The 11,384-nt window shown below is 33.2% G+C and overlaps 1 protein-coding gene across 1 annotated transcript; it reads left to right on the plus strand.

Moving 5' to 3' along the window:
• Positions 1-459: 459 nt before the first annotated feature.
• On the plus strand, positions 460-6,944 carry LOC102587178 (probable protein phosphatase 2C 62). Its single transcript, XM_015310657.1, has 10 exons — positions 460-947; positions 1,057-2,822; positions 4,003-4,130; positions 4,448-4,520; positions 4,815-4,902; positions 5,104-5,273; positions 5,947-6,090; positions 6,196-6,324; positions 6,525-6,680; positions 6,777-6,944. Exons 1-10 carry the CDS (start codon positions 755-757, stop codon positions 6,819-6,821), a joined length of 2,892 nt encoding a protein of 963 aa, XP_015166143.1. The 5' UTR covers positions 460-754; the 3' UTR covers positions 6,822-6,944.
• The last annotated feature ends 4,440 nt before the right edge of the window (positions 6,945-11,384 follow it).

The raw sequence follows: 11,384 nt of genomic DNA on the forward strand, positions 1-11,384 counted from the left end.
CCACCCACCCACCCAAAAAAAAGATGAAAAAAATACAACCTTTGAAATGCTTGAACTAAAGATTTTGCTGTTCTTTTTTGGGGCGGCAATTGTCGTTAAAAGGTTGTGTTGATTTTAAGATAGTATTTAGTATCATAGCTTCTACTTAGTTCTATGAAGCTAAGATACTAGTACTTGTAACTTGTAACAGCCATAGTTTTTATAATTATTGTCTATACTTTTATGTTACATCACTCATGATGACACTTGCAAAATGCAACCCATGAACTTGGGACCTAGAAAGGGCAACTCAAGAATTAAGTTCTAAAAATTCCGAGGGAGAAAATGATGTTTTTTTATAACCCCCTGCCCCCACACTTAATTTGTATATTCTTTCTCCGTGAATAATAATCAAGTCGTAGAGCATAACTTATAAGTGTATTATTCAAAAGATATCTGCTTGTAAAAAAAAGAGTTAAATTGATAATCTTGAAAGATAGATTAACTAGTAGAATAGGACCATTTTAGACAAAGCAACAGGAAATATCTCATTTGGGTTTGCGGCCCATATAGCAATTGAGAATTAGTGGTGCTGTTTAAGAGTTACTCCATTAGTTAGCCAAAAACCCATTTCCCGGGTAAAACCAAACAGAAAATAACGATCATCATCATTCCCAAGAAAAGAAAAGACATGAACTTCTATCCACAAAAAACAACTCATCTTCAACTCAAATAATCTTTAAAAATTGTTAGAGAAATTGTTGTCATAATAGTTATGGCTGATTCTTTATGCAAGTTCTTGGATGCTCGGTGTATAACAGGTTCTCAATTCTTGGCCACCTATTTTTCTGCCCAAAAACCCCTCCTTTTCCCAACTCTTGTCAGAAGAAAAAGAAGAAGAAAATCACTTCACATTGCTTTCTGCTCCACATCCATTTCCCCAAATCTTGATGTCGTCTCTACCCATGGTATGTTTTCCCTTTTAAATTGCTTGTATCTTTCTCTTATGTGATTAAAAAAATGTTCTTTTACCAATTTGGTGGGGTTTTGATGTTTCTTCTTTTTGGGGTGTGGCAGAGCATTCTGATGGCACTTTACTGTTTCGGTTTGGGGACCCAAGCGAGATAGAGAAAGAGGATGAATTGGAGGAACCCCTTTTGGGGGTTGAAGAGGTTGGAAGGGATAGTGAGGAGGAGTTTAGTGTGGTGAAGGTTTTAGATGGTGATAATGAGAGAGAAGTCATTGTCAAGAAAGTAGAGAGGGAAGCCAGGGGTGAGGCTGTGACTGTGGTAACTGATGCTGGTGTCTCTGAATCAGTAGTAATTGGCAATGGAAGGAGTGATTTTGTCGAAGTAGAGACTGGATTGAGTGAAAAATTTCTTGGAGATTCCGCAGATGAAATTGGTTTGATTTCACCTGAAGGAATTCAAAATGAATCTGTAGCTGAAGTCGGTATTGAGAATGCAGGACATGTTGAGGAGATTTTCGAAAAGAAAGATGATAGTGAAGCTTCAGTTCCACCACCACCAGAGAATTCTATTCCTTCTTTGGAAGTTGAGGAAAAAATGATGGGTCAATCAAGTGATGAATCGTTTGAAGAATTGGATGATGACAATTCACTTCTTTTAAGTTCACCTGCAGCAATGCCTGTTTATTCTGATTCGGTAAACACTAAGGAAATTGAAGAATCTGAGGGAGAAGGTTCAAGTCAATTTACAGAGAATGATGGTGGCAAGGATTGCTGTGATGATTCAACTCATTCGATGGAAAATGGTGCTGCTTCAGTTGATATTGAGGCAGTGAACAATGATATTGAGATTGTCCAACACACAGAACAAATATCTGAAAATATTGATCCTATATTGGAAGGGCCCGTGGAGAGTGTTCCAGAAGGAATTAATCTGGGGAATACTGAAACTGTTGCTGACGAAATTAGTCCAGAGAATGCTCCCGAGGGAATTAATCTGGGGAATACTGAAACTGTTGTTGACGAAATTAGTCCAGAGAATGCTCCCGAGGGAATTAATCTGGGGAATACTGAAACTGTTGTTGACGAAATTAGTCCAGAGAATGCTCCCGAGGGAATTAATCTGGGGAATACTGAAACTGTTGTTGACAAAATTAGTTCAGACAATGCTCCTGAGGGAATTGATCCAGGGAATACTGAAACTGTTGTTGACGAAATTAGTTCAGACAATGCTCCTGAGGGAAATGATCAGGGGAATAGTGAAACTGTTGTTGACGAAATTAGTCTAGAGAATTCTCCCGAGGGAATTAATCTGGGGAATACTGAAACTGTTGTTGACGAAATTAGTCCAGAGAATGCTCCCGAGGGAATTAATCTGGGGAATACTGAAACTGTTGTTGACGAAATTAGTCCAGAGAATGCTCCCGAGGGAATTAATCTGGGGAATACTGAAACTGTTGTTGACGAAATTAGTCCAGAGAATGCTCCCGAGGGAATTAATCTGGGGAATACTGAAACTGTTGTTGACGAAATTAGTCCAGAGAATGCTCCCGAGGGAATTAATCTGGGGAATACTGAAACTGTTGTTGACGAAATTAGTCCAGAGAATGTTGATATTAGGCATTTGTCTATGGATGCTGAAGACCAGAGTATTGAAGTCCTTAATTTTGAAAATGATGATCAAACCGAGCTGAGTAATTTGTCTGTAGATACAGAAGATCAGGCTTCCCGAAATAGTACCTTCAAGGATAGTGATGAGACTGATGTGATTGAAGTAATGCCTGATTCTCCTAAGCTGGAGGCTGAACCAGTTTTTGATGAGGAAGTTGATCACAACCTAATATCAGAGTCTAATGAAAGTGAAAGTCTATTACCGGTGAGTTTTACCCACTTATCAGTAAGGTTAGACGTGGTAGATTATGTGAGTATCATTACAGTGCTCTGCTTGCTATTAATTATTGTCGATGAGATGAAGCCACCTAAACAGATTATTTAGGTCTGTTGGTTAATAATTTGTGTATCAAATTTATCTGGACGATGCTGTGATTGTCTATTAGAGAATAGGCATTTATTACAGAATAATGTATCTTGTGCAATATGTGGCTATTCCCAAATTTAGAGCTATATTCTTATTTATTCTAGTTAGGGATGTAACATGCCCCTTTGCAAGATTCCTCTGAGTTTAGCAGACATAAGACTGATCCTCAAGCTCAACTAGATATGGTAAACTTGTTTTTAAATGCTACTACGGGTTTGTTGGTGTGCAGCATTTAGTGAGCTGGCTCTTTAAAACTTTATTATTCCTCCAGTGCAGTGGTGATTTAAGAATCAAAAATGATATTTCATCATGGCTGTTTTTTTAACCTTTAAGTTGGGAGTTCTCGTAGTTAATTAGCGTAACACCTAGTTTTTTTTTCTCAACATAATATTATACAAGATGGAATATATATTGGAACTGTGAAATCACATTACTATATGATATCATAGTGACATATGTACAAAGGTATGATGGATATGTGTCATCAAAGAAGCTGCTATTGGTGAAACACTTTAGTAACCTCTTCTCTTTCATACAATCTAAAAAAGAAATGGGCAGCTTTCCCTTCTTTCTCTAGTTTCCAACACAGTGATCTGTTATTCTTTACCTTTGCTATTAGTACGAGAGTTGGGTGACTGTCACGCACACTAGTTGGTCGAAACCTGGCTGCAAAAAACTTTTACTTCAGCTATTAACTTTCACTTGGATTGTTCTTTAGAACTTATGCTTTTATCAACTTAGTGAATTCATCAGCAATTTCCTGGTTCATATTTATCATATTTGCTGCTCTCTTATTGACGAGTAGTTATCCATCTTACGCTACTTAAACACTGATCACTGTCCTAAAGATTTGGTTATACTAACATATTTGGTACTTGAAAGATTCCATGTACACCTCTTCATATATTACATGCTTGAGTGTTTGTTTGGGAGCAAAATGAACTGGTTCTTCCAGCACTTTGTCCCAATCTATACTTAACTGTCAATTTTTTTTTATCCCGATCTACACTTCTCTCAGTCAGATGAAAATTTGCCTAGCTTATCCTTGGAAGAAGAAAGAAAAGAAGATGTAGAAAACACTGAGATCATGGAAGTGTATGATCATGAAGTGGTTGAGGATAAATATTCAGAAGTCTTAGACAGCAGGTAATCTTGCTAATATCTTGGACCTTCCCGATTTTAGAATTATTGCAATTGTTTTATTTTTCTTGGATGTAGAATGTATACATATTCTCTAAATTCGTTAGATACATATGTTGCTAAACTTGTCAAGGATTGGTGATGTTAGAGTTATTTTCTTTACATTTTTCTTCGGTACTATACTGATGTAGAGAAACACACATGTTTAATCCCTTAACAAATAAGAGTAGTTTATTTTGGAAAAGTTCTTCACCCAACCCCCTTTTGGATACAAATTCTATACTCTTGATACATCTGACATCTTATGCTCTCATTTTCAACAGCAAGGAAGCTACACCAGCAGCAGCCGAACTAATTCTGTCTTCTGGTGCTACTTTACTGCAATATCCCTCCAAGGTATTTCAGATATGCCTCATAATTTTCAATTTTTGAAGTTAAAAGTGACCGCTTAGTCATGAGGTTGAATTGAGTTTTATGGTATTTTTGTTATTAAGATGCACAAAAAGGTAGTTCGGCTTTTTAATACATGTATATACACTCACAAGTTTTGAATTTCCAGATGAAATAAATGTTTATTCATTAAAATTGAATGTGGAATATATGTCAGAAGATATTGATTGTTATTTTCTTGTAGCAAATAAAACATCATGATTTATGAATAAGAAATTCGAAAAACAATAAGTAAACCAGGCATTCGCAGGTGGACATGAAGCATATTTTATTGCTTGTGGGAAGTGGCTAGGGGTAGCCGATGCAGTTGGTTCCTGGTCATTGGAAGGTAAAATCTCTCTGACTCGTTTTCCTATCGTGCATGGCACCTGTATAGCCTTGAGTTTCAGTCTGGAATTCATGAAATTAACTTCCATGGAATTTTAGAAGGTTAGAGGCACCTAGTGATATTTTCCAACTCAATGATGATCAAGTCCAGAAGCATTTTAGTATATATCTATTTTAAGAGGATGTATCTTTCATTACTCAGGGAGTGATCCAGGAGTATATGCCCAGGAACTCATGCAAAATAGTGAATCCATTGTTTCTCAGTGCGACACGGATTCAATAAATGACCCTAAGCAAGTCCTTAATCTGAGCGTCTCAAAAACAGATTCCCCTGGATCTTCAACAGTCTTGATTGCTCACTTTGATGGAAAGGTATATTCATTACCAAATTAATGTCTGTCTTGTGCTACACAACACCTCAATTATGGTATCTTCCTGGAAACAGAAGGATGCTCCCATATCTCACACATACCTATAAAAGCATAGTCCGGTGCACGAAGCTTCTCACATTCACACAGGGTTCGAGAAAAGGTTGCACCTCAAGGAGGTGCGATGTAGGTGGCCTACCCTGATACAAATAAAGGTATCATTGGCTGATTACACGGCTCGAACCCTTGAGCTATAAGTCACATGGAGACAACTTTACTGATGCTCCAAGGCTCGCTTTCAGCCCACACACACCAATATATTTGTAAATTCATAATGGAATGACATTTGAATGAATTAAGCTGGAGTCTCGATTTGAATTCTTTATGTTATCATGCTCTTTCCTTTCTCGTTCTTTTCATTCGACAACTTGCTAAATGTTTTCATCTAAAAGATATCATTAGCATGTGTTTGCACTTAATAATAATATAAGAGTAAAGAGTATTAGGAAGTTAATACTGCTATACAGTGAGAAACTTTTGCTAAGATATAGATTGCTGACATGTTACTGGAATAATCTTCAGTTCATCAATTTTCTTATACGCCAGAAAAGATCATGGAAAATATTTACGAATGCTCACTCATGAACTTACTTTGAAATGAAATTTATTGTTAACAGGTTCTTCATGTGGCTAATATTGGCGACTCTGGATTTATCATAGTAAGGAATGGCAGTGTTTATAGGAAGTCATCACCCATGCTTCATGAATTCAATTTGCCTATACAAATTGAGAAAGGCGATGATCCATCTCAACTTCTGGAGGTATGTATGTGGACATGTTTAATGAGGCAATCCGTCTGAGAGATGTATCCAAGCCTTGTATTCAGAAATTACTCCATTTCTTGTGTATTTCACCTTATGCTTCAGGAATACAAGATAGAGTTAGATGAGGGGGACATCATTGTCACTGCAACGGATGCACTTTTTGACAACTTATATGATCAAGAAATAGTGTCAATCGTCTCAAGGTCACTGGAAGCTGACAAAAGTCCTCAGGTGCCAGTGCTATTTTTGTTTACATTTTCTTATCTTTCCTTCTATGAAGTGTTACTGCTGTTTTTTTTATTTTGTGGGAGTGATCCGAAGGGTGCAACTTCTTCTTAGAGACTTTCAGATACAGAACTCGTCCAAAATCCATCGTGTAATTTAATCACATTTCTAGTATGTAATGCAGTGGTCTTTTTTTTCTTCTTTAGGAAATCGCGGAGATTTTGGCAACAAGAGTGCAACAAGTGGGTAGTTCTGCTTCGGGGAGAAGTCCATTTGCTGATGCAGCTCAAGCAGCCGGATATGTTGGGTATACTGGTGGCAAGCGCGATGATGTGGCTGTCATTGTATCAGTAGTTCAAAAGGTAATCGTGTCAAATGACAACTAGTAATATTGCGATATATATATACACATAGTTCCACGTAAATTCTTTAATGTTTCCCTTCCACTTTGTAAGCAGAGTAACTGTAACATCTATGTTGATGGGGTTCAGTTGCTTCATTGAAATGTAAATTTATGGCATCTGATTCCTATGCCTACACCATCCATGTCTGCTCTCGAATGATTCTAATCATCTGTCTTAACGAGACCCTTCCCATTCTTTTTTATAACTATGGTGTCTAAGCCAGCTTGCACACACAAGCACATGTATCGGTACTACTGAATAATTCTGTCTATCAAGGCTTAGGTATTCAAAAGTTATATCTCGAATATTATTATTATATGCAGTTTTTGAAATTTATTTTTAAAGTTCACTCAATTAAACCCTGAGGCATGCTTGTGATATGATTGGAATGTGAGTTGGATTGGTCCCAAAGAACCTCAAAGTCACACTTTTGATATATTTGAACATCTTTTATGGACTAATGGGAGTGAGTTTATTCCCAAACATGTGAGGACCAAATCATTTTTGGAATTAAAAATTATTTCCCCTCCTTGTAAAGGTTGAGCAAATATGTAAAAAAAAATGCTGATGCTTTATATTCCACGTGAAATCTTTCTGCTGGAACTGCAAGCTAAGTCCGCCCTACCAAAAAGAATTCTGGTCTAATATTCTACAAATCTAATTCAAAACACAAACATATTGGTGAAATACTATACTACTCTTTCAAAAGGTGTTCTCTTTGGTAGCAGTTTCAATTTTCTGATGTTTGGTTGGTCAAAATATTTTTGTGAAGAAAATAAGTTTCTTAAAAAAACAAGAAAATGACCTTCCTAACTGTGGAAGTAAGAAAAAAAAACAAATTTCATAACCCATTACCACTACTTGACTACCCCACCTTTACATGAAAATATTCTTGAAATAATATTTCTTATTTATTTGCCAAATATTAAGAAAATCACTAACTTTTAAGAAGACAATTTCTTGTGTACTAAACACATATTCCTTAATGCTTTAAGAGCGTGTGTGTACTAGTTAGAGTGAATATTAACATGGAAAAAAAATTGAAGTCAAATACGAAGCACATAAGCTTATTATTTGGACCATTAATGGAAGTAAATTTCATCGATCCTCATTCAGCTTTCTGCTTATTATTATACAAAAAGTTACTTTTCTGTTTTCTAATATTGCATACAAATTTCATAGGGGCCCATGAAGGCATCACCAATCACGGGAGTAGCAACACAAAGAAATTAAGTAGCCACAACCCACTCACACTTCACTTTCACAAAATCAATAATAGCAATGACCACCTTAATAGCATCATCTTCTTAATCGCTATGTCAATTTAATAGTAAACAACTATTATTAAAATAAGGAATACATATGTACAAACATGTGTCTTTTGAATCTCTAAAACATATATACCTCTAACGAAAAATTCTCACGTTATTACTGGTGGTACCAAAACAATATAATAGCTATTGAGATGCGCGAGCTCAATTAAACAAAATCATAGCGGAGCCATATACATGCTTTCCCATATGTCTAATATTCTTCTTGTTCTATAATAATATTTTTCGTATAGTTATTGAATATTCAAATTTCAATTTTAAAATATGAAATTAATTAAAAAAATTAGTTAAATCAACTCTTGAAAAAATGAAACGTGACAATTAATTTAGAACAAAAAAAGTATATAAAAACAATAATTGAAAGATGAAAAAGTATGTGATTCAACAACCGGTCAATAAAAAAGCAGTACAATATATATAACTCATGATTTTGAGAAGTGGACTTCACATATACTTTGATTAATTAACTATTGCGAAAAAATTGATCAAAGTTAGCACCCTGCTCTTTGAAAGAAAAATAGCTTTTTCTTTCCAACTAATGTGCTTATAATTGCATAAGCACTTGGGGACTCATAAATTGTGTCACATGCATCTTCTAACTTTAAAAATTTCACACTTCAATTCAAAATTTAAAATTTGTACATGGAGATGCAATTATGAAGTATAGTGATTGGGACTAGGCAAGATGTGACGTGTGGCATTTACTGAAGACCAAATTTGAAAATGGAATTCAAGCTTTGCGCCGCATAATATCTGACACCGTAAACGTCTATATGACAAAATGATAAATTTTGAAAGATCATAAAACGCAGACAATCTCTATTTATTTTTAAAATTTAAGTCCAGTTAAATTAGAACACTTAAATTGAGACGAAGGAAATAATATTTGAAATCATTTTGATGGATTATATATTCCGATCCATGTTTTGAATTACAAAATCTGTAGAAAAAGTGGGTGTTATGCGTCAATTTAGGCCTTAAAGTGTCCCACTTTATCGTTTTCAAATGTAAAAGAAACTAGTCCATGTTTGAAATTGAGCATGCATGGTGCATCAAATATCATCATAGTAGGATTTGCATGCCTAGGAATATTTGTTGGCCTTTATGAGGTGACAATTATCAAATAAGAAGTCATTCATTTTCTCTTAATTATTAGCTAGCTGTCTTCATATATTCCGTCCACTTTTACGCATGGATTGTGTTGTTTTTTCATCGTGCTAAGTATTTTGTGTCTGTTTAGATTAACTTATTTTTAGGTGCTTTTAATTTTTTAGTTTTGGAGATGTTATAAAATCATCCACTTTAATTTTACTAAATTTTTTAAAAATAAATCAAAAGTAAGATATCATCTACTTGTGACTTTTAACTTTTGACTTATAAGTTACTTTTCCAAGTCAGCACTACATGTCATGTCTCAGGCATTATTGGAAGGAGACCAAAAAAAAAAGAGAGAATAGATTTCAACAATGATTAGTGAAGTTTGGCCTAATAGGTTATCAAAGGAAAAATCTTTTTGCCAGAAAATTTGGCTAGAATTTATCTATCTTATTTTACCTTTTTAAATATTTTTATCTTTTTAACTTTAATACTTTTTAACTAAAAAATAGAAAAAAGATCAATTTGTTTTAAAATAAAAATAATATTATAATTTTTTTAATTTTCTGGCCATTTAGCCCTTCTCGTTATCAAATACATTTCAACAATGGTTAGTGAATTATTTCCAATTAATTTGTTTGTATGTCTAGTAGTATTAATTAACGAGTGTTAGAATTATTTAATTTGGTGCTAATTTAAGAGCCTCACTGCCAAACATACAAAATAAAACAGAGGTCTTGGCCTTTTCAGCTCAAATTTAGGGATTTACGGCGTTTCCTTTTCATAATTTAGCCGTTGCCAAAGTCCAATCGACTTCTTCCAACTTCTAATCAAATTTCTCCCAAAAACAAGGGCTCGTAGCTCATATTTAAACGTTTGAGTTGATTAATTTTCAAAACTAAGTTAGAATACATAATTCAATATTTTAAAATTAAATTTTTAGATATTCAAAAACTATACGAAAAGTACTATAAATTGCAATTTTTTTTCAATCAATATAATGAAAAAATACATTTTTAAATGTTAGTCAAAATTCATATAGTTTGATTCTCAAAAGAAACTATGACAACTAGAAAGAAAACTAGGCATAATGTATAACAACAAAATTGGTAATAACACATATTAAAAAGTAGTGTAATTAGTTGAAATCTTACCGTATCGTAACCGTTACTGTCTAACTGATTAGTGATATATATCTGTCTCTTATGTTGGTTACGTGCCAAAATACTGTATCGAAATACTAAAATCTGATAGGAAAACGAATAGTTAGTGAAAAGTAGTCACGTAATTAGCAACTTGTTTACATAAAACGTCTTTAAAGATGCAAAAAATAAACAGTCCTATCCAGTGTGTACTACCCTCTTTCAGTTTTATTAATCCATATTTAACTTAACACTACGTATTAAAAAATATTAATAAAATAATAAAATTTATTCTATTATTTTTTTGAATATAATAAATTTAGTATTTTAAAATTTAAAGTAATCATAATTAATAATAAAAAGAATTAGTAATAAATTATTCTTAAAAATTTTCAAATAAAATAAGTTTATATTCATATTCAATTTAACATAGTAAATAAATAAAAATAAACATAAGAAATAAATATTAAATTAAAACAAGCTCGCAAAACTTTGTTAAAAAAAAAAGGAATTAATATAAAATTTACGGTAGAGATGAAGACACACTAATTCAGTATTCTCCACCACGTGTCCTTTATTTTCTGTCAATTTATTTATGTGATATAGCTGAAATATTCAGAGTCAGTCACATTTATTTTATATCGAAATGTTTTTACGTGTCATTTAAATTGTATCATTATAAATTATAGTAATATTTTATATAATATTTAATATATAAATTTAGTACACTATATAAATATGTCATTTTATTTGATTTTAGCTGAGATTTATATTTTAAGTTTGAATGTGCATAAATAAACATCTAAACTTATAGATAAAATTGAAGAAATAACACACCACATCTTACATACATAATATTGTGTGTATATTATTTAATTTTATATAAAAAAAATAGTAGCTATTTTTTCACATCTAATCTAAACTTGAAAAAGCATAAACATTATTTGATATCAAATTTAAAATTATATTTATATACTATATCCATAAATTTCATTTCCAAAAAATTACGTAGAACTTTTTTAAATTCACAATTAAAATATAAAAAAATTGAATATATAGTACCACATAAGTGGAGAATTAAACGGTAGTGATAG

Source organism: Solanum tuberosum, unplaced genomic scaffold (genome assembly GCF_000226075.1).
Source record: "Solanum tuberosum cultivar DM 1-3 516 R44 unplaced genomic scaffold, SolTub_3.0 scf00136, whole genome shotgun sequence".
NCBI lineage: Eukaryota > Viridiplantae > Streptophyta > Magnoliopsida > Solanales > Solanaceae > Solanum > Solanum tuberosum.

Excerpts from the sequence above, each read along its gene's own strand:
- LOC102587178 (XM_015310657.1), top strand. The coding sequence starts at position 755 with ATGGCTGATTCTTTATGCAAGTTCTTGGATGCTCGGTGTATAACAGGT. Across the intron at positions 4,903-5,103 it reads TGGTTCCTGGTCATTGGAAG|GGAGTGATCCAGGAGTATAT; the intron begins GTAAAATCTCTC and ends TTCATTACTCAG. Across the intron at positions 6,681-6,776 it reads TTGTATCAGTAGTTCAAAAG|AGTAACTGTAACATCTATGT; the intron begins GTAATCGTGTCA and ends CTTTGTAAGCAG.